Source organism: Drosophila subobscura, chromosome dot, assembly GCF_008121235.1.
Source record: "Drosophila subobscura isolate 14011-0131.10 chromosome dot, UCBerk_Dsub_1.0, whole genome shotgun sequence".
Lineage (NCBI taxonomy): Eukaryota > Metazoa > Arthropoda > Insecta > Diptera > Drosophilidae > Drosophila > Drosophila subobscura.
The window spans coordinates 666,211-691,204 of record NC_048535.1 but is presented as its reverse complement, the minus strand read 5'-3'; the positions used below and the strand labels follow the sequence as shown (position 1 = coordinate 691,204).

The 24,994-nt window shown below is 40.0% G+C and overlaps 1 protein-coding gene across 2 annotated transcripts; it reads left to right on the top strand.

Annotated features, from left to right (window-relative positions):
* The first annotated feature begins 3,906 nt into the window (after window positions 1-3,906).
* LOC117902944 (paired box protein Pax-6) lies at window positions 3,907-24,277 on the top strand. Of its 2 annotated transcripts, none has more exons than XM_034814556.1 (9): window positions 3,907-4,150; window positions 6,917-7,108; window positions 10,427-10,592; window positions 10,739-10,919; window positions 12,672-13,335; window positions 21,134-21,307; window positions 22,560-22,829; window positions 22,918-23,308; window positions 23,435-24,277. In XM_034814556.1, exons 1-9 carry the CDS (start codon window positions 4,042-4,044, stop codon window positions 24,024-24,026), a joined length of 2,739 nt encoding a protein of 912 aa, XP_034670447.1. In that variant the 5' UTR covers window positions 3,907-4,041; the 3' UTR covers window positions 24,027-24,277. The 2 variants fall into 2 exon arrangements, with proteins under 2 accessions (XP_034670447.1, XP_034670446.1); XM_034814555.1 differs by lacking the exon at window positions 3,907-4,150 and adding an exon at window positions 6,012-6,124.
* Window positions 24,278-24,994: the final 717 nt, after the last annotated feature.

The following is a 24,994-nucleotide window of genomic DNA, read 5'->3' as shown; positions in this document are numbered from 1 at the left end:
TTTCTGGTGTTGCCTATTTGTTAAGGATAAAGTGATTAATGTCTACAAAAAAATTGGCTACGTTTGCATTATGCGTTTAGAAGTTATGGGCGACGAAAGTCAGTTAATGTGAACATGTACTCATCATTGCTCCCCACTGTATATATGTTTATATTTAAAAAAAATATATGTACATACGTACTTATATGCCTCTTTTTATGGAGCAGCTTATTTAAAAAAGTTTTCTTTAACACGGTTTTCTTGTACGAGTATTAATATTTTATTTGTAAGCTAGAAATTAATACTTCGGATGCTGTTTCAGATGGTCTCATAATCCCTCTTGTTATTTATGTATGTAGCCTGAGACTGAAACAAGGAATATACATATGTATGTATGTACATACATATGTATGCATACTCTCTTAGCAAACAAGGACGTGCACCCACATGGGTGGGTTGTGGCAAAACGCAGTGCAGCTGCCGCAGTATTGCTGCATGCTCATCTCAGCATGAACGTGCGCTCCCTTTCATATCCATTGGCTGTGCATCTGTACGTACCACGCACCAACAGTATCTGTTGAGATTATTAAGATCTCACTTATTAATACTGGTTCAAACTCCAGGGAGGCGGACCTGGACACCGCTAGACGCTCCCATACTCATAGATAGAAGTAGAAACAGTGCTCAAACGCTAAGGCAGAGCGGAAAACTTTTCAGTGCACGAGGATGTACCGTGTCAACGGCACGTGGCACGTCGCAATTGCCCGAATGCCGAACGGAGAGACCGAGCCCCAGCATTAGAGTTAGACTGAACTTAATGTGCAGATTGCAGAACTTCCTGCGGAGGGATTTACTTACAGCAGCTCCCAAACAATACAATAAGAACATTCGCAACTTCCACCCCTGCACCGCACGAATTTTTTGATCTAATCTGCGTATATTAAAATCCCAAATATTGTTAAATTTTAAACGGCATCTGGCCATGCATCAGTATTTACATATGTATGCATGTGTACACTTTGCAGGTAAAAATATGACTAGTATTCCTTTGACTATTCTCCATTGTGTCCGATCTGTTCTCCAGTTGTTACAATATGTACATACATATGTACATACGTATTTATGTACAGACATACATACATACATATGTGTACATGCCAAATGATGAATCTACATAGACTAAATTTATCGAAATGAAAACAAAGAAAACAAACCAGAAACATCGCATGGAAAATAGAATAACTAAGTTATTGATATAAAGACACACTACACTTCACTATCTAATACGTTCATATGAAATAATATGCAGAATTTCACAAATTCCACTTGTTCCTGTGGTGATTATAATTTCTGAAAAGTTCTAATTTGTATACTTTTTTTTGCATCGTAAACGCAGAATAACCTAACGAAAATATTTGCGCCAGGGTTATTTTAACGAAAAACAATATTCATTTATAAATATTTAAATATTTGAACAGAAAAATGTATAGTATGTCATGGAATTCATGGAAAACATCTTTAAATTTTTTAAAATTTTTTTAAATTTGAATTTTTTAAATTTTAAATTTGACTTTTAGTCATCAACTGGCATACATTTGAACAAGCAATATCAACCGTTTGTGCACCACAAATAACTTGGGAACCCCAAATTTTAAGCCGTGTAGCTAATACAAAAAATCTTCAAAAATCGCCATTACTAATTCAAATTGGTCGTTTCTAATTTCTGGAAAATCCTTATTTGTGCGCGCTCTAATTTGTGAGTTCCTGCTGTATTAACTAAACAAAAATATAGATTCCAGTAACGTACATACACTATTGAATGTTTCGTCCGACCCTAACCGGGTCATTTTTATCTCATTTCGGCTTGTTATATCAGTGTTTGTTTTTTTGTATACCCGGTACTCGACAGTAAAAGGGGTATATTGTGTTTGTGCTCGAAAGTAAATGTATATAACGCCCAGAAGGAATCGTTTCCGACCTCTTAAAGTACATACTTATGTCCTTTAGCAGCATGAATAGCCGTTGTTTCAAAATTTAGCGCTTCCGCCACCACAAAGCGCGAAAATCCGCTACAACCACAATTTTAAAGATAAGAGAAAACTAAAAACGCAGTTCCGTAAGGAATGGCCATATTAAATCGCCGAATAGTCAGATTGGATAAATATTATAGCCAGAATGTCGAAATTCATTTGCTTTACGTATGTATGTACATACGCATATATACTGTCTGAGTACCGGGTATGATCGTTGTGACGGGCTCTTCGCGTTACAACGTTCTTCCTCGTTTTTACTGATTATATGTGTGTTTTTGAGGAGGAACTTTGTAAGCATTCCACGCATATTTCGAAATGAGTACACGAGCGCATCTGGCCGTCCCTGTCTAGTCAGCAGCTACTGGCCAAACGCGAAAACAGGACCAGCGATTATTAAATTCCAGCCTTCCCACATCACATGAGGCTGCAGTGGGTGTGACCATGTTCAGACTTGTCGACATTTTGCAAAACAACCGCACGCCCACCCACACACACACCCACGCCCCTTGAAAATTGCGTATGCCTGAGTTTGCTGTGGCGTGGCCGTTCGTTGCCGTACCGGAAACGTGCGGGTAGTTAACGGAAGAGTGTAGCGGTTATTGTATCGGAATGAAACAATTCGATTGGGCGCTGCCACTGCCACTGGCATTGGCTTTCCTGTTTGTTCGGAATATTCAAATACTGACAGATGTGTGTGTGAATGTATGTATGGTATTGTCGGCTGGCAAGCAATATATGTACATAAATTGTACATAGATATGTTAATGTACGGATGAAATAAAATTATGCACACTTGTATGTGAGTACTGCGAAATATAAAGCTCAACAAACGATGGCCTTTTGGTAAAGTTTTCCTTTCAGTTTCGAAACATATTTTTCATACTCCTTCATCTATACTGATTAGAACAGAGAGCATTAAAGTCTAGAATTTGTGTTATAATTTTCAAATAAATTTGTTAAAATGCATGCACATACATACATATGTACATATCTAGTCGCGCTCTTGTATATTTCACATTTTCAATTATTCGACTGCAGTGTTCAGTATTCAGCATTCAGCACTCAGTTCAACCCCCGTGTTCACTCCGGCGATATCCGTTCTGCTCACACAGATGCTCGTTTTGAGCCTGCCAGAGCGGGACAGCTCTTGCTGGGCCATGGCGGGCCAACCACAATTGATTCCATGTGGCAAGTAAGTGGTGCATGCTACACTCCACCAATCAGATATAGCCTACCTACCACCAGCTCAAATTAGCACATCAGAAACACTGCAAACAAGCAGTGGCATTCATTCTTATCGTGACCCGCGCTCCAAAGGTAACTACAGGACCGACTGGTCCGCTCGATCGTTGGATGCTGCGGTGTGAATCGTTAATTAGAGCCTAATCGGCATTGTAACGCTAACGTCGGTATCGGAATCAAGATCGGAATTGGTATTGCTACTGCTATTGCGACTGCTTCTGCAATCTCATCGGCTACTGTCAAGAATCATATGCAATGTTCATACACAGAACTTGTGATAATTAACGAATATCCTGCGCATTGTGTGAAGTGAAAATGTGGAAAAGTGCTGGTGCCAATATGAGGAATTGAAAGCGTCAAATACATACCAAACTAAATGAACAAGTGAATTAAAACAAAGGCGGATGCTCAGCTTAATTTGTTTTTATGCAGTCCCCATGACATCGCAAACAAAGGGATCCCTTCGATTCACAGTTAGCATCTGCACAAATTCTTCAATCTTATAGTAGTCTGTTTCCCGCGGTGTTGACGCAGCGTGAGCGTAGCGATGCAGTCAAAGTCGCCGAACCGCGCTGCTCTCGAAGGGTTTCTGTGTAATCATTTTAAATGTTGGCAATTGGCACATATGTACGTATGTATGTATGTGACTGTAGAATGTGTGTATTTAGATATGTATATACATGTGTATGTACATGAAGGTGGATGTACGATCTAATTTAACTTAAACACAACATCCAGTGGAGTCAATAAAGAATCAAAACACACATCTACATATCCAGAATCAATTATGTTTACGTTGCAACCAACACCGACGGCCATGAGTACTGTAATGCCGCCATGGTCTGCGGGAACACTCATTGAGCGGCTACCATCTCTAGAGGAAATGGCTCACAAGGGTAAGAATCATTTCTTGTTAGCTCTTGTCATTTTATATGGTCAAGTCACAGGTCCTTTGTGAGTCCGTGCCGAAAAATGCGAGCCAGTTTCATGCACCAGTATGCTTCAGTCTGAAGATTTGAGATTATTGCCCCTACCTTATTATCGGTGACCAAATTGTTAAATCTTCATCTTTTAACGTTGTCGTTGTAGTCGTTATATATAAATAGGTACATATTTGGAAAAGGTTTGAGAGGTTTACATATATTTTTTTTCGGCATGTACATACAAAGTTGCAATATGACTCTAGCCTTTACATTCCAAAGTTAATAAAGATATTACAGGATGAACAGCATTTTTTATAGGTATTTTTCTTAAGTCATGTAAAACAAGCAGATGGAATGCAAATGTTCAGGATTCTTTCTGGGTTCTAATGTGTACTTTTCAGGCTTTCCAAAAGGTATCACTTGTTCAATTCGAAAGACTGGAAGGGTCTCAAAAATAGTTGTGAAAATTGTGTGGCACGGCACTACTATTTCATTGAACACAACTGTATGTATGGTATTGTCGGCTGGCAAGCAATATATGTACATAAATTGTACATAGATATGTTAATGTACGGATGAAATAAAATTATGCACACTTGTATGTGAGTACTGCGAAATATAAAGCTCAACAAACGATGGCCTTTTGGTAAAGTTTTCCTTTCAGTTTCGAAACATATTTTTCATACTCCTTCATCTATACTGATGAGAACAGAGAGCATTAAAGTCTAGAATTTGTGTTATAATTTTCAAATAAATTTGTTAAAATGCATGCACATACATACATATGTACATATCTAGTCGCGCTCTTGTATATTTCACATTTTCAATTATTCGACTGCAGTATTCAGTATTCAGCATTCAGCACTCAGTTCAACCCCCGTGTTCACTCCGGCGATATCCGTTCTGCTCACACAGATGCTCGTTTTGAGCCTGCCAGAGCGGGACAGCTCTTGCTGGGCCATGGCGGGCCAACCACAATTGATTCCATGTGGCAAGTAAGTGGTGCATGCTACACTCCACCAATCAGATATAGCCTACCTACCACCAGCTCAAATTAGCACATCAGAAACACTGCAAACAAGCAGTGGCATTCATTCTTATCGTGACCCGCGCTCCAAAGGTAACTACAGGGACCGACTGGTCCGCTCGATCGTTGGATGCTGCGGTGTGAATCGTTAATTAGAGCCTAATCGGCATTGTAACGCTAACGTCGGTATCGGAATCAAGATCGGAATTGGTATTGCTACTGCTATTGCGACTGCTTCTGCAATCTCATCGGCTACTGTCAAGAATCATATGCAATGTTCATACACAGAACTTGTGATAATTAACGAATATCCTGCGCATTGTGTGAAGTGAAAATGTGGAAAAGTGCTGGTGCCAATATGAGGAATTGAAAGCGTCAAATACATACCAAACTAAATGAACAAGTGAATTAAAACAAAGGCGGATGCTCAGCTTAATTTGTTTTTATGCAGTCCCCATGACATCGCAAACAAAAGGGATCCCTTCGATTCACAGTTAGCATCTGCACAAATTCTTCAATCTTATAGTAGTCTGTTTCCCGCGGTGTTGACGCAGCGTGAGCGTAGCGTGCAGTCAAAAGTCGCCGAACCGCGCTGCTCTCGAAGGGTTTCTGTGTAATCATTTTAAATGTTGGCAATTGGCACATATGTACGTATGTATGTATGTATGTGACTGTAGAATGTGTGTATTTAGATATGTATATACATGTGTATGTACATGAAGGTGGATGTACGATCTAATTTAACTTAAACACAACATCCAGTGGAGTCAATAAAGAATCAAAACACACATCTACATATTGAGAATCAATTATGTTTACGTTGCAACCAACACCGACGGCCATGAGTACTGTAATGCCGCCATGGTCTGCGGGAACACTCATTGAGCGGCTACCATCTCTAGAGGAAATGGCTCACAAGGGTAAGAATCATTTCTTGTTAGCTCTTGTCATTTTATATGGTCAAGTCACAGGTCCTTTGTGAGTCCGTGCCGAAAAATGCGAGCCAGTTTCATGCACCAGTATGCTTCAGTCTGAAGATTTGAGATTATTGCCCCTACCTTATTATCGGTGACCAAATTGTTAAATCTTCATCTTTTAACGTTGTCGTTGTAGTCGTTATATATAAATAGGTACATATTTGGAAAAGGTTTGAGAGGTTTACATATATTTTTTCGGCATGTACATACAAAAGTTGCAATATGACTCTAGCCTTTACATTCCAAAGTTAATAAAGATATTACAGGATTTATTGCTTGGGATACACAAATGTATGTACCTAATTTAACCTGTGTGTGGGAATGACGTACTTGCTTATTTATTTGTTATTTTTTTTTTTTTTTTTTTCATCGCTACTGCGAAATTGGTTGGTCGCAGAGATGAGTCCGCATTGACCAGGTACTTCAGTTTTGTGTGGAATATTATAAAAAAGTTACTGAAAATGTTGAACTCAAAAACGAGTTGTTTGCCGAACGAACACTAGTAATAGAATTTATTTGTTATTTGACTTTATGGTCGTATGGAAAACATGACACGAGAACGTACTACTCGTACATATGTACATATGTCGCATAAATATACATAAATTCTTACTACAATATGCTATACTATACTGTACCCTCCATTGTAACTAACATTATTATATGATTGATTAACATACCCATAGTAACTTGTTGAGGTGATTAATTTTCCTTTGCTCTGCTCTTCTTTTATAGACAATGTGATTGCGATGAGAAATCTGCCTTGTTTGGGTACTGCTAGTGGTAGTGGACTTGGCGGTATTGGTGGAAAATCCGCTACTACAATGGCTACTGCGATGGAAGCCGTGGATGCGAGCACAGTGACGCAACCCCATTCGACATCGTCGTACTTTACCACAACTTACTACCACTTAACTGATGACGAATGTATGTTTCCGGTTCCAACTCGACCTCCAACTCTATACCCGTACACCATTTCCACGTAGCCCCAATCGTACACTTCTTCCTCAATTATTTAAATTTTGGCTAAAAATGTATGTGGGATATCTCTTATTTTGAGATACAGACTATTTACTTACCTTCTTCTTACTCAGGCAGAGCTATACTCACAATTACGGGGAAAAGACAGGAAAACAAAAAAAAAAAAGATTACAATAATTAAGACATTTCACTACATACATGTATGTATGTATGTATGTACATACATATACACAAATGCATGCATGCACGTGTGACTGTATGGGTATGTATGTACATATAGGGATTATTTATAACTCCATAAATGGCATGACAAAATGCCAAATTTGGTGTGAAAATTGCCAAGATTCCCCTGTACCATGTCCATGAACATTGCTCAATTGAAACAGTCTACGGTCATTGTTCCATAGGTGACTTCGAATCAGGCACAGGCACATGCTGCCAATTACAGACCACAATGGCGAGTGCTTATCAAAGTGAATAGTTAGGAACACGATGAGGATCTATGTGTATCGGCTTTTAAGACGATGACGAGCACAGCCATGCTCACATTATTTTTCAAGTAGGTGATGTCCGTTCTGTCCTGGTGGATTGGATCCTGTCCCATCCCTATCCCGCCGAGCTGTTAAGTACTCTCCGTTGGGTCTAGGTATTGTTGTTTTGTGAATCAATACAATCATTTTCCACCTTTAATGATCTTGAAGTGTGTATTCGTGTTTGACGACCGTTTCGTGTCATGTCGTTACAAATGAAAACAATTATTGATGTTGAAAGCTGAAGTCGAATAAAAACAAACAAAAGACTTGGCATTTTGTTCTACCCATGTCGGACACATACTCCTATTCAGACACGTACGCACACAATACTCACATACATACATATGTATATATGTAGTACCAAATGAGCCTCTTTAGCGGCTGTCGGTACCAGCGCTGCTGATCCATTGTGAACCCAAACTCTGCCACTGTTCGGCTTCGGGTCCGGATCCCAGGCCCGTCTGCTGCTGCTGATGCTGCTGCTCCTGACCGTGTCCATTCTTTTGCGACAAGGGAAAGTCTCCCTAATCGGCCCAGTCCCCTAGAGAGTCCTGGTCTGGTCTGGTATTGTTTTGTTTGCCAACTGATTTGTGTTGCAATTACATTGTTAATCCCATTGGCAAGATTTTCTCGGTTATTGTCTAGCTCGTCACTTTGTTAATTCATAATTTTAACATTCTTTTACTTTACGATTATGCTTACACATGCTAGAAAACGAACTATGTATGTACATATGTTGGCTGATGGTCAGTTGAGGTTTCATTGTTTCGTATTTTATTCGATTGATTAAATTTGCATAGTAAATATGTACATACATACGAAAATATATTGTACATATGTACATTTGTCAATTCAATCCCCACTGGTAATTGTGTGCAGCATGTTCCTTCTACTCGATGTTATACATATGTATGTATACATATGTATGTATACATATGTACGTATGTACGTTTTTCGTCTTGAAGTGACTGTCGACTAAGTATCTTCCGTGTGCGCTTAAACCGCTTACAGTTTTCCCACGAATCCACTCTTACCTTCGATATGATTGGTCGGTAGTCGGTAGGTACACTGCTCCACAGAATGCCACACAGCTAATACACTGGAAAAGGGCTTTTTAGGGGGAAAAGGGGATTGTAACAACAGAATCGTATAAAGAGTTTCTTAAAAACATCGACCTTCGATTGAAGATCGTTACGGTCAATGGGGCTTAAGTTTACGACAGCGGTGCTTGTTGTTTATCTATAAAACATATGTATGTATATATGTATGTATATGTACATACATACATACATATGTATATGCATGCTCTTGGATTTGGATTAGCCCCTTGTCAGTTGTTAGCCTGCTGTCCTTACTCGACCCATCCATGCATTTGCTGCTTGGCTGGTTTCGATTCCTTCCTTACCAATAAAGTAGAAAATTGATACGCAGATTTAGGGATTTTCTATCAATCAGTACTAGGAAATTTGTTTGAAACCCATTCTTATGCTTGGCTTGAACTCCGAGTGGAACCTTTTTTGGCCGTTTGATTTTGTATTGGTGCGTTCTTTGCTTTTTTGAGGTATGCATATTCTTGTCTTGGCTCAAGTCTCCGCAAAGGGTTGTCCTCATTCAAAATGAATTGTCCTAACTTAAGAATCCAGGCCATCGAATACAAATTGAGATACAAAAAACCAATATAGCGGCTCAAAAAGTGTCTGAAGTGCTTAAAGTATCGAAGTGGAATTCGAAATCATGTCGATACGACGTCCGAGTATGTTGACGTTTTCTAAAGTGTGCCAAACCGAATTATCTGCGTCATTGCAATATCTGCCTCATCCTTTATATAAGTATGTGCATTCATATCCAATCGACCATACAGACACAAGCGAACAGCAAATCGTATCTGTGTCTAACAGGCGTCTGAAAGGCAGCTGAAAGGAAAGAAAGGCTTCCTTCGGTCGTGAAGTCCCCTGAAAACCCTATTCAGGCGATTCAAATGGCCTAAAGTCAAAACGCATTTATATAACAATCAATTCTTCTTATTTGCTGGAATATTTACTATGCCTTTTGCATATAATTTTATCATTTTCCAATTTGTGATTTCTCTGAAGCAGAAACAACTTCACTTCGTGTCATTTTTTCCCTCCCATGTGGGATATTAAATTTTTCCCTTGGCCTTCTTACCGAGCTGCAATGCTGCATTATACAGTTCCACGATTATCTCCTACATTTTTATTTTTTTATTACATGTTGTTGAAGTTCGTGTATGTATATTCAGAATAAAGTCTTGTTTTGCTGTCACCGCTTAACATAAAGGAATTTGCAGCTATAGAATGTACAAAAGGACATTAAGTCTCAACTCGTGAAGTTTTTTTAAAATGCATAAGGCCTATACAACAAATTAATACTTTCGTGAAGGATGAAACCGACACAAGGTTAACAGAATCCGTCTATCCATCCGTCTGTAGACATTATATCTGCAAGAACACCTGCAGCATATGCAACTAGGAAATCGCAGCCGAAACCTATCTTTTTTTTTACATTTACATAGTTTATATGTATTTAAAAATCACTTTGTGACTTGATCCTATTGTAATCGGCAGCACAAATTCAGATAAAATATAGAATTTATGGTCATGCACGTCTATTAGGTGTAATCTCAGGTGGTTGTTGATTTACCCGCAAGTGCATGCCTTCGAATATACATATGTATGTACATAAGTATATGGATCTCTTTGTATTTTTACAGGTCACAGTGGAGTAAACCAGCTGGGCGGTGTTTTTGTTGGTGGACGACCATTGCCTGATTCAACGCGCCAGAAAATTGTTGAGCTCGCGCATTCTGGTGCTCGGCCATGTGATATTTCTCGGATTCTCCAAGTTTCTAACGGATGTGTTAGCAAAATTTTAGGCAGGTAGGTGTCAATCCGAATTCGCATGAGATTCCTTAGGTTAATACACGAATTATATAAACATCTTTAAAAACGACATAAATAACAGGCTAGATAATAGCTCGACTCTTTCTGATTATTAGATAAGGATTTTGATTATTTTATTTCAGATACTATGAAACCGGAAGCATTCGACCACGCGCAATCGGTGGATCCAAACCACGGGTTGCTACGGCTGAAGTCGTTAGCAAAATTTCGCAATACAAACGCGAGTGCCCGAGCATTTTCGCCTGGGAAATTCGGGATAGATTATTGCAGGAGAACGTTTGCACCAACGACAATATTCCAAGCGTAAGTTACATAAATTTATACTTTCAAAAGAATGTACATATGTGCATACATGCATACATACGACATACATATATTTAAAAATATATGTACATATGTACATACATATGTAAATATGTATGTATGTATGTATGTATGTACATATGTATGTATGAATGTATATGCGACTAGCTTACTGCAATCGGTGGCCAGATTTCAGATTCAAGCCTCAATTATTTATGCTTTATATTCTCGGTATATGACAATATGTATCAGTTGGACTCTTTATTTCTGATTTCCAACGCCATTTGCTGTTCTCTGGCATTACCATTTTCTATTCGGATTTTTTTTATTGTTTATTAAGTATGCAAAAAAAAAGAAGAAAGAAAGGCAAAATGAATTGTGACAGCGATGCCGATGGCCGATGCCTATGCCGAGGCTGATGTCCTGCCGCCTGCCTTGAAATATACTTTTCCCCATTGACAGTTGTGTGGAAAATGTGTTCATTCAAATGGAAGGGAAAATCTTTTATGCACATTAAACGACAAAAAGGGAAATCAGTGCTAGAAAAATGTACGAAAAAATACAATATTAAATAAATACGGCCCGCCGCCACCACAAACCGTTAAGCGTTGAAATTCACGCGCCAGTGCGAGGGGGAATCGGAATCACGTTGCTGAATCACGTCCATGCTCTGTGTTCGGTGTTCGGAATCGGGGAGAAAAACGGTTGGCCGATTGGCCAAATACGAGTTCGGATTCGAATAGCAAAATCGTCGAGGGGTGAATACGCAAGCAGTTTCGCTTGGACACGGAACGGAACGGAACTGTGGAAAGGTCCTTGTCACTTCTCTATTACCCATCAACTGGATTCAGGTTCTGGCTGCTGACGGCTGTTGAAGGCCGATGGTGGCCGACGAGCGTTAAATTTTCCATTTCCTTGCTGCACTGCACTTGAAATTTTACAACTGCGCCTACTTTGCTTTAAGACTATTTTTGGCAGAAAGCGCCAATAGATCAAAGCTGTTGTTGTGCATAAGTACATATGTACATATGTATTTATGTATGTGCATACATATATATATATATAAATACATAAACAGTATAAGTACATCTGTACATACAAATTTACGTATGTATGTACATACATACGAATTCGGGGACGGTGCTCATTTTATTTTAAAAATAAGTTTTTTGCGACCGTTCACTGCGAGCGTTGTACCCCCTGAAAGGACATTCTGCCTAATTTTTCCACTCAACTGCACTTTCCCCTGTTGTTCTTTCTCACTCGCTCGCTCATTTATATGTTTGCTCGTTTGTTCTTTCGTTTCTTTCGTATTTTGCCTTTCCTTTTGAATTCGTTTGAAAAGCGTTGTCAAGCGCAGGCACAGCCTTAAAATAATAAGGACGAAAAAATATTCCCAAACCCCCAGCCAAACGTCAGCTGCTGCAGCTACTGCTGCCGCCAAGTGTAAAAAAGTAAAGTTAAAGCTTCTTCTGCGTCTTTTGACTCCGTAGAGTTCTTCGAGTCGTAATCTGACTCTAACCCAATGTCAACTCGGCAGATTTTACTCGTGTGTACTTACATTCATATGTATGCATATGCATGTATATGTAAATACTTAAAGTTATGTACATACTGTTCATAAGAGGTACATTTACATTCGTACATCCGTTTTTATGTAATATAAACCATTTCTCTATACATATGTACATACTTTAATTACTTATTTACCCACGATAAGAAGGAAGTAATTTAGTTTATTTATTATCTTAGGTTTCGTCAATAAATCGAGTATTAAGAAATTTGGCGGCACAAAAGGAGCAACAAAATTCTGGAACGAGTAGTTCAAGTACAAACACTAGCACCAGCGCCAATCCTACGGTAAATAGTAGTGGTGCCAGTGGCGCGAGTGGACAGAGTGGCCAGAGCTTAACTAGATCCACACTGAGCTCTGCAGGCGATCTGATGCAAACAGCAACGCCTCTGAACTCTTCCGAAAGTGGTGGAGCAAGCAACTCTGGCGAGGGGAGCGAACAGGAGTCCATTTATGAAAAGCTTCGACTCCTCAATACTCAACATGCAGCTGGGTCGTTGGATCCTGCCATAGCCGTATCCTCATCAAACCATTTTGGACCCCACCCCCATTCCAGTCATCCTCAGCTGATGCATGGTCAACAACACCAACAGTCGTCGCAGCTACAACAGGCTAGCTGGCCTCCACGCCACTACTCAACAGGAACTTGGTACACCTCCCCTCAGAACGGCAGTGAAATATCTATCCCAGTTTCATCCGGATCCGGATCCGTTATGACTTCAGTGGCTGCATATGCCCAAGGTTCAACGACATCTCAGCCCTTGAGCCCGCCCAATTTATCCGGCGGTGGGAACCACCTGAGCACCTGCCCCATGAGCACGGACGACATTCTTTTAAAAAAAGGTGAGCTTTACTTAATAAGAACATTGGAAAGTAAGAATATAAGCTTGCGATATATCATTCATACACGATCCGCGATTGTACAGACAGAATATTCAGACAGAATATATGTATGTAATGTAATATTTAAAGTCATGGAGTTTATGGATTCGGATACATTTTTCAATTCAATACAATTTACAGATAACGGGAGATTTAATTTAACTGAATATGCGCACGAGCGAGTTAAATTAAGACCGACTGCACTGGGCAGACATTTACATATTTTCTTTTGCATCTGTAAAACGCGATGCTTCTCATTGAGTGTACTGAGTGTATACCCCCGCTTTATTTCCGCGTCGTGATTGCCTCTTCGGTTTGTGTAGTCCACAGCTCAACAAATGACAATGTCTAAGCCGTGTCGTGCGTAAATGCTGGAAACACGTGACAGACAATTGTTTGTTTCTACCCGCATGTGGGGATCAAAATCAATACATATCAAAATTGAGTATGAGCCGTTTCGAAAACGAACAGAGAGTAAAACGAGAAGGAACTTTGTGGGACGGTGCCTAAGCTATTCACGCCAAATTACTTTCTTTATGCTGGCTATACTAACGATCCGATCTTTTCCTAATTCGGGAATCTGATAGATTCGGTACTCGAAAAGTAAATAGGGTATATTGTATTTGTGGGGAAAAGATGATATTTTTAACGTACAGAAATACAAATATTCTTGAACAGCATCGATAGCCGAGTCGATAGAGCCATGTCTGTCTGTCCGTCTTGTTTGTCGGCTAGTTCTCATATTCTCGCTCTAGACTGCTGTATGCTCACACTGAGCCCCGCCCCCTTCAGCCACCACAAAGGAGGAAAATCTCCCTCAGCCACAATTTTGAAGATAAAAAAAAACGCCATTCCTTAGGGAATGGCCATATCTATCAGATCACCGAATTGGGATTATATTGGAGCATTATTATGGCCACAATGAAGAAATTAATTTGCAGTGGCAAAACCCACCCCGTCCCGCAGTTTATATTTGTTTTTTGCACATTCTCTCATTTACACTCTGCTTCGCGCAGTGGCAGAGGCCTCTGCCTCTGACACGTCTCTGCTACTGCCGCGTCTCTGCCCTGACTTTGCAGTGTGTTGCTCTAGGGGAGGGTGGCGAGCTAAAGGAGCGTGTTGGCGTGAGTAGTGTTGTTGATGTATGTAGATGACAGATGAAGAAAAAATGTTTAATTTGACAAATAACCGCCAAGGTGCAGATGTAGTACTGAGTTCCGGGTATAAACGTTGTGACGAGTAAGAAGCGTCTCACACGTCCCTTCTCGTTTTAGCTCTCATTGTCTCTGAGACCAAGAAAGACCAACTATTTCCAGTCAAGATGCAACATTTTTCTTCCAAATATAACTTCTCTGGTGCTCTGGTTCTGCAGAACCCGACTCAAAAATTGTATTTTTTTTTTGTAACGAAAATACAATGACGATGATGCTAACTAGCGGAGGCATAGAAAGTAGCATAAACCAGCCGACCACTGATTTAGATACTTACTTATGTACATATGTATGTATGTACATATGTATGTATCCACAAATATATTTAAGAAATCGGTATACTGGATAAGTAGATATGGTTGTGATGGCAGAACACTTTAGAAAAATGGATCTATTGGTGGTCTAACTTTAACTGCGACCTCGGATTTCGAGCTATAGGTCAAATATTTTTTGTCAGACCCCCGGTTATATTATACCCTGGACTGAAATTAAAATGTCCCTTCAGAACACATATGGAGTTTTATGGAAGCAGATCTGATTTGATCTTGGATATTTTCGAAATTGTGGTCGAGTCCCTGAACCCGGCTGCAGAAAATCTCCAAGTTCTCTCGAGCCAATAATATTGTCAAACTACTTTGCTAGTACGAGTAAAATTAATCCAGTTTTGATAGAACAACAAAATCTTGGTGCAGTGGACGAGGACCAACCGCAGACAGTGAGTGTGTCAAAGCTGTAACTGTATCGTGAGGTACTTCTGCTCTTCCTCAAACCCCTCAACTTGCAGAGCAAGAATAATCCGTAGCTATCGGGCAACCGCTGACGTCGCCGCTTCCGTGCTTGACAGGTTTACCCTTAACCGTGTAGTTTGCTTTAATGCGATTTACAGACTCATTTTACAGGCGATGACACTTCATTAAGCGGGAAACCGTGAGGGTGGCTGTGGTTGGAGTCGGAGATGGGTTCAGGGTCGGGATTGGGGTTGGGGGTGGGTAATGGGGTGGGGTGGATGTTGTACTGGTTTGTGCTAAGGTGATGCTGATGCTGTTGCTGATTCTGATGATGGGGTGCATGAATAGAAAACAGAAAATACATATTTATAAAATCGTATTTGAAATCCTCATACTAGAGCTCTTGCCTTATCAAGTTTTGTCTTTAATGTATTTAGCTGTTTGAGTGTCACTTCGTTGTCCTCCAACTCAAACTCAAACTCATCCTCTTCTCACACCAGAGTCTCGGACTCCATCCCCTTTGCTCCCTTTCCCTTCGCCACCGTAGCCGTAGCAGTGTTTGAATACCGAGTTGCTCGACATCTACCGTCGTCTGTCATTGTTGCTCTGTTGCTGCCTGTCAGAACGTTGCAACTTTATCGCCAAGTGACGTGTGCTCTGGAGTGATCCAGAGCAGGTCTGGCCCCGTCCTGACCCGACCCTATCCAGCGGCATGTCTGTAGGCTATCAGCATCTATTTGCACTGTCACATCCAGTAACATTAAGCGCCAATTACACACGAGCCAGAAGAGTATATGTATACATACATAATAAAAATACAAATACACCCTTATACAAATGTTGGCGGCCTTTTTGATGTGACCACTAACGCGACTTGAAATATAACAGCTCCACAAAACATTTGTATCTACTTTTGTATTCGCTTGGAGAGGGTATTGCGATTTTGACTTTGTATACTGATATCTTGTACAAAAGTTGGAAAACAAAATAAATATGTCGAAAAATCTTGTTTCCTTCTGCAGAAAATACTATGTAATTTGGAAACTTATCGTCTATTCCAATTGGATGGGTTAATATTCGTCTATAAGGTTAGATGGCTAAATATTTTATGTTCATCTTCTTCCTCTTTCCCTAACTTAAACACCAATACTGAATAATATACCAACAAAGCTGCGTTTCTAATGTATGTATACAGTGTTGGGAAAAATAATAGAAACGACAGGCGAAAGACAAAAGAAGATATAAAATAACTTTTCCTGTCGATCCGGATGTATTTGTTGTTGTTAGAGTTTCAGAATGGGTTGCGGAAGACATTGTACGGATATTGAATCTTGATATTGATATCCTTACACCAGGAAATGGTAATACACCTTACGATTCTAAAATGGGTTTAATAAAATCATTTACTGCGATTCAGGACAAAAAATAACGAAACATGCTCGCAACATCGGTTTAGTTCCACAAGTCTCCTTGTTCAAAAATCGAAAAAAATGTATGCACCGGTTAGTAGTCGTACTATATAAATCAGGTTGATTCAAGTCGATTAAAAATTACACAAAGCTTAAGTATTAGATGGGCACCGTAGTACCTACTTACGATAATGCGATTCAGAAGGTACTCAATGTCTCGAAGGTGCATTTATTTCGTCCAGTCAAAAAATGTGTTGTATTCAAATGAAACTAAAGTCAAAATATGTAAATTTGGCATTTGTATTTGTATTTTATTATGATTTTTCCCAGTGCTACAAGCAAAACCTGTTTTTAGTGCACTAGTCACGGAGGAGTTGTAGTTACAATTGGAATTTTGAATCTTATATCTAAACTAAACAAAATTTGAATCTCATCTATCAGCTATTTTTTTATACAATTAAATTAAATTACATTTTTTATTGTTATTATACCCAGTACTCGAAGAGTAAATAAACGTTTCCGACCCCATAAAGTATATATGTATGTACACTGATAAGCAAAACTGTAACACGAGTTCAAGACTCTCACTTCAACGGTCAGTATCTTCTCTTCTATTTACCGCAGCCTCAAGATCTTGGTATTGTGTTGTTGGTGACTATTTAACTATGTGTTTTGAAAATTTGAAGACATTTGATAGTCCAGAAGAAATATGGTAAAGAAAAATGTAAAAGAAGCCAAGTGTTACAGTATTGCACCGCGGTGATAATTTAAACAAATAATTTTATTTAAAATTTTTGAATAATGTTTCCACTGGGCTTTATTTTTTTTTTTAGTTCCCAATGCGATTTGGAATATTGTGGGTGAAGCGTTGCACCGATGTAGGGGTGAATTTCGTACCATTCGTCCTTTGGCCTTTCCAACAACTAAATAATAATATTTGAAGGGTCTGCATATTTTTCAAGCTACGATTTCACATGGAACTATAAATTTAAAATATTATTCATATCGGAAGACTGGAATATTTGTTTTGAAATCCAATTTTTTGCCAAAAAGGACATGTGCTCTGGGCCATTTTCTCATTTTTTTTTTAGCAGCTAGACCAAAATTTCCGATGACTCCTGGGAGATCCTGTTCCAGAATGCTTAAATGCCGCTACCGTGTATGACGGTTTGAAGCACATTACTTCACATTGCTGTCAATTACTGTCAAGTTTTTTAAAACAAATTGCAGTGGCTACGCCCACCCCCTCCATCAGTTGGTGCGCTGTTGGAATACAAAATAAATATGTGGGACATCTTGTTTCCTTGTGCAGAAAATACTACTAAAGTTTGGAAGTTTATCATCTACTCCAAATGAATGGGTTAATATTTGTCTGAAAAGTCTACCTAAATTCAATAATTTTATACTACTATGTAGCAAGCCCCCAACTAACTAGAAGAATTTAATACTACTTTAGTGACATTTCGCGTTCCAGCGCGTCCCTCATCGATCCTCCTCGTTCGTTTTCTTTCATAGCCTATATCTATCTTTATATATATAAAAGAAAGTCGTTTTTTGTGCAACACTTATAACTCGAGAACGGCTGGACCGATTGCCATGGTAACAGAATACATCTTAAAAACAACCTTTGGCCTGTTTGTTGCGGCCTTAAAGCCAAAACTTTATTTTTTTCTGAAGACATCATGTGTGTGTTCAGAAATTTGTCTAAAAAGTTCATTTGTTCATTTGTTATACCCGGTACTCGAAGAGTAAATAGGGTATATTGTATTTGTGCGAATAACGGTTGTATGTAACGCACAGAAGGAAACGTTTCCGACCCCATAAAGTATATATATTCTTGATCAGCATCAATAGCCGAGTCGATTAAGCCATGTCTGTCTGTCCGTCCGTCCGTCCGTCCGTCTGTCCGTCTGTCCGTCTTGTTTGTCGGCTAGTTCTCAGAGACTATAAGAGCTAGAGCCACCAAATTTTGGCACCAGACTGCTGTATGCTCACACTGAAACCAGTGTATTTCAAAAATGAGCCCCGCCCCCTTCCGCCTCCGCAAAAGGGCGAAAACATCCCAAATCTACAGAAGATAATAGAACACTAAAAACGCCATTCCGTAGGGAATGACCATATCTATCAGATCACCAAATTGGGTGATCCGATTGGATCATTAATATTGCCACAATGAAGAAAATAATTTTCAGTGGCCAAACCCACCCCGTCCCGCAGCTTATAGCAGCACACTCTGCTTCGCGCAGTTTATGGCCTCTGCCCCTGACACGTCTCTGCCTCTGCCGCGACTCTGCCGTGACTCTGCAAAGTGTGTCTCTAGGGGAGGGTGGCGAGCCAAAGGAGCGTGTTGGCGTGAGCAGTGTTGTTGATGTAGATGACAGATGAAGAAAAAATGTAAAATTTGATAAATAACCGATAAGTTGCAGATGTAGTACTGAGTGCCGGGTATAAAAGTTGTGACGCGTAAGAAGCGTCTCACACGTCCCTTCTCGTTTTTCATTTGTATTTGTATTTAATATTTGTTTTATTTATTTGTTTAATTTTGTATTAATCATTTTAATAACAATGCCGCGTCCTAGAAGATCCAATCTTTCCCAGCGAAGCCGTAATGCAATTAGGCAACGGAATATCGCGAGTCAATTTTCTGATGGAGAACGAGAAATTGCACGAGAACAGCGCCGCGTTAGTCAAACACAAACACAAGAGCAAAGAGAGAGAAATCGTCGAGCTTATCGTACAGATGAAGAGAGGAATAATCTTCGAAAAGCAAGAAGAAATGGTTCAAGTATTGATTTAAATCGAGCAGCGTTTCTGTATGATTGCACCATCGACTACAGCTTGCATCGTTTAGTTTGCATTGGTCCAATGGACGTTGTTTGCCAGCATTGTGGAGCATTGAAGTTTGCTGGTGAAACGCCTGGTTTGTGCTGCCTTAGTGGTAAAATGAAATTGCCATTATTGGTCCCGCAACCAGAGCCATTGTGCTCCCTGCTTTATGGCGAAACACTAGAATCATGACATTTTCTAGCGTTTCTGCATTGTTGAACGATCTATCTGCTGATGATTTCTCGAAGCAATTGCTGACTATCGGTAAAGGCAGTTTTCCTGTTGACAAATCGAGCGGTTTGATTTCATTTCCTCCAAATTTTAGCAATTTCGTATCATCTAAAGTCGAGCTTATCAACAAAGTATTCCCGGATATCATTGCTAACCACAAAAATACTAAATGGTTAAGTGAGCGAGCAATTTTGGCCGCTAAAAATAAAGATGTAGATGACCTCAATCTTATAATTCAAAATCAAATCGTAGGTACTCTGTATTCATTCAAATCTATCGACTGTGTAACAAACGAAGAAGAGCCACTAATAATCCAACTGAATTTTTAAACTCCTTGGATGTGCCTGGTTTACCACCGCACAATTTAAAACTTAAAGTTGGCTCGGTAGTCATCATGCATGCTAGAAATTTAAACCAACCAAAACTGTGTAATTGAACGCGTTTGGTGATAAGAAAACTGATGAGCAATGTGATTCACGCGTCGATACTTAAAGGAAAATTTAAAGATGAGGAAGTTCTATTTCCAAGGATTCTGATGATCCCAACGGATATGCCCTTTGAGTTTAAACGAATTCAATTCCCGATTCGTCTTGCCTTCGCCATGACGATCAACAAATCACAGGGCCAATCCTTGGCTATTTGTGGCCTCAATCTAGAAAATTCATGTTTTTCTCATGGTCAATTGTACGTGGCATGCTCACGTGTCGGCAAACCATCCGCTTTATTTGTTCTTGCGCCTGACCAAAAAACAAAGAATGTCGTTTACTACAAAGTGCTCTTGAATGAAAATCCTATTACCATCGCATTCGATCATTGCAACCTATAGAAGATGCACAGCATAAATTCTTGCAAATATACTTCATGGGCAATATGGAAGAACAACTTGACAGGCGTCAAGGGACCAACACTGCTACGAAGAGAGCAATTCTCCTAGATCTGCAGCAAATGCTTCATGAACATCATGCATTGGTCAGGCTGTTCAAGACTGCTTTAGAGCGCATGCCAAGTGATTGCAATTCGGTCAAGTCAATTAAATACATTTGCAAATATGTCACGAAAGGGAGCGACATGGCGGTTTTTGGTATCCAAACATCCAATACCATCGATGTTTCTATTTTTGTTTGTTTTTGTTTCAATCTATATAAACATATTGTTTTGTATCATTGTTCTACGTTCATCAAAGCCTAAATTAGTTCAGCTAAAAAGTAACACGACATTCATTGACTGTTAGGCGGTGCGAAGTTCGCCGGGTCAGCTAGTATTTTAAATGTAAAGCTGTATCAATTTAAGTTATATAACTGAGAGTCCTCGTAAAACACACTTACTATAGTTGCACCGTATCGGCTTTTGGCAGAACTTGACGGACATCAATCAGATGAAACAGGTTCCGGTGAAGGGGAAAACTCCAATGGCGGCGCCTCTAATATAGGAAACAGCGAGGACGATCAGGCTCGCCTGATACTCAAACGGAAACTGCAACGCAACCGCACTTCCTTTACAAATGAGCAAATAGATAGCCTGGAAAAAGGTAAGTCCACCTCCTTTGTTTTATTACCTGTTGTTCTCCTACTTTTTTAATTTATTCAGGCTCGAGTTTTTAAAGTATTGCTTCTACTGCATGTTAGTGCATTTAGTGCGTATTCACCAACAACCAAATTCAATAAGACATTCCAGCAATGAAATTTCCGAAAACAGAAAGCAGAGCAGCTCTGCGGTAGAACACCATCGTTTTTGACTAGTTGCTTTCTTCTTTTCTTCCGTTTTTTCGTTTACTGGTGAGACGTTGAATTATAATTCTAATGAAATAAATATAAGCAACCCATATCCTCAATCGGACTTTGAGCCATTATAGTAAGCCTAATACTCGTAGAGTACTTGCTAACCATTTGACGTTCGTTGACTGTGAATATTATTACTAGCAAAATGCTAAGTGAAATGATCAAATTAGTTTTATTAAACTTGGGGTTCAGTATCATTCAACCTGTCTCGGCCAAATAAACTTACAAGTTAGTACATTTTAAATCCTGGCGTTATCAAGAACCATCTATGTGTACATACACATATGTATGTATGTATGTGCATATATATGTACATATATATGTACATATATGTATGTATGCAAATATTTATGTATCTCTAGTCCTGGGTACTACTGCTGGTGATACGTACTTATACTAGGAAACCACCCCTGCTTACTTTGCTAACCCTAATCAATGCATTACCTCATTTCAATCGCCACCACATCGTTTACCGCGAACTAGTGTAAAGGGTACTTACATGGGTAACAATGGTAGGGGTACTTACATGGGTACCCATGATAGGGTTGGTGAAATAAGTACCCAGAATAAAAGAATCGTTGGCTCTTTGGATTTGTAGTATTTATTAGTTATTCCTTTGTTTTATTACCTGTTGTTCTCCTACTTTTTTAATTTATTCAGGATCGAGTTTTTAAAGTATTGCTTCTACTGCACTAACATGCGTATTCACCAACAACCAAATTCAATAAGACATTCCAGCAATGAAATTTCCGAAAACAGAAAGCAGATCAGCTCTGCGGTAGAACACCATCGAACTAGTTCGCTTGGTGGTGCTAGGTGGGTTGTAAAGTACACAGAGTAAAAGTATTTTCTATTCTTTGAGTGGTTCGGCGTTCGCTTACTGTAGGGCTACTTTGGATATTACCCATGTACGGACCAGCCTAGTGGATGGCCAATCGCCACCGCCAGTACATCAGGGTAAAAAATAAAAATAGTTCATTTAGTATTTTTGTTATTTCTCAGAGTTTGAGCGCACACATTATCCGGATGTATTTGCCAGGGAACGATTGGCTGGTAAGATTGGTTTGCCGGAGGCAAGAATTCAGGTTTGGTTTTCAAATCGTCGCGCCAAGTGGCGCCGCGAAGAGAAGTTACGGAATCAGCGAAGGACGCCGAACTCGACGGGAACAAGTGGAACTTCGTCTTCAACTTCGGGCAATGCGTCCTTAACCGATAGCCCAAATAGTCTGGGGGCTTGCTCCTCGTTGCTGGCGGGCAGTTGTCCTTCAGGAAGTGAGTACATACTTAGAGTCTTTGTCTACTTTTAGAGCAGTGAAGACGCTATTTCCATATTGACCAAAAATCAATCTTATTTATACAGACACAATTAACGGGCTAGCGTCACCAAATACGTTGCCGATCGTGGGTGGAGCTGAATCCACTGACAGTACCACACCAACGTTGCAGCTAAGGTCCGGTGGCAACTCCGACAGTGCTGGCGGGCGACCACAAGACGATGGCAGCGACGCATGCTCACCTGGCCTAGGCATCTCCGGGCAACATAGCACCCATCATCACATTGCTCATGCCCATGCCCATGCCCATGCTCATGCTCATGCACATGCCCATTCGCTTCCGCACACTCACTCGCACGCTCTGGTTCCTGCCATTTCGCCACGCCTAAATTTCAATAGTGGAAGCTTCAGCAGCTCTATGAGTGCGATGTACTCGAATATGCACCATCCCGCATTGTCGATGGGAGATGGTTACGGGTAAGAGTGCACTAAAGGTTGTCTTAGTTATTTTTCAGAGAGTCAGCTAATTTAATAGTTTAATCTACGTGCTTTTGTGTTTATTCTGAACCTTTGATAACTTCCAATATGGTTTTTCTTTTGCAGTTCTATTACACCAATGCCAAGCTTTAACCATTCGTCGGTGGGACCTTTGGCCCCTCCGTCGCCCTTATCCCAGCAACGCGACCTCACGCCCCCATCTCTGTATCCGTGCCACATGACACTGCGCCCACCGCCGATAGCTGGCCCGCATCATCACCTGGTTCCGAATGACGGGGGAAGCAGTGGGCCTGGTATTGGAAATGTACACTTGACGAATGCAGGAGCCAGCAATAATGGAACCGGATATGAAGTGCTCTCCACATACGGCTTGGCCCCACAGCCACTTCCGGCTGGTGGAGGTGGAGCGGCTGATGGCAATTCGTCCGCCACCGCCAATTTAGCCGTTTCTTCTCATCAAATTATGGAACCACGTCAGTCGCCCTGCAGTCCACAGCATTTGGGAGCTGGTAGTCACAGTTCTGGATTTGCTACTGATGCCATTTCGAGCGCTGTTCCTTCGTATGCGCATATGAGCTATAACTACGCTACGGCTGCCAACAATGTGCCGGCTTCTGGCGGTGGCAACCCAGTACCACATGCATCCAGTGGAAAGCAACAGTTTTTTGCCTCTTGCTTCTACTCACCTTGGGTGTAGACTCCAGAGCCAGAGAGACCCGTGCAGGGAGATTTAGAGACGAAAAGGACTCAGACATACATACATACATATGTAGATTATTTAATTTGATTACCTTTAAAGGCTCCCTAAAATAAATCGAATTTACATATCTCTAAAAAATGTATGGAGGTTGTAGAAAAATGTATTTATAACATAGTACCGGCCAAGGATTCTAACTTATACGCGTAGAGTAATTGGTGTGATTAAATGACCTAATTTTGACAAATGAATATCAATGCTGTTTTCACTGCTCATGCACTCGTGATCGGATCGGGAAATGTTTACGCAAGGGACACAGCCACTCCAAGCATATCCAAAATTCCAACCCGGACCTCCCCTTAAAAACTATATTTAGTGTGTGTATATAGTATTCGGACCCGTCCTACGTCTCGCTTGACGCCTAAGAAACTGTAAAAGAAAAACATTTTGTGTGCAGATACCTATGGAATGGTATCACACTGAATCAAATTTGTAGCAACAATTGAGAACTTCTACCCGTGCAGACAAACTGCTCGAGTACTGTCACTTTCATTAAAAAAATTCATATAAATGGGTATAGTTGTGGGATGTTGATTTAAAAAAAAATGTATTATAATATCGAGAATTGCTTGGTTGAAGAAGTGAGCCGGTAATGCAGTTTCTGTCAAACTGCCATCCAACATATGTAGATTTGCTGGTCAATTTTAAAATGCAAGTTTTACAGGCTTGTGAAAAGTGAAAAAAATAGTTTTGAACGGGAAGGGACGTGTGAGACGCATCTTACGCGTCACAACTTTTAAACCCGGTACTCAGTCAGTGTACCTGTACCGTATTGTTTTTATACCTGGTACTAGAAGAGTAAATAGGGTATATTGTATTTGTGCGAATAACGGTTGTATGTAACGCACAGAAGGAAACGTTTCCGACCCCATAAAGTATATATATTCTTGATCAGCATCAATAGCCTT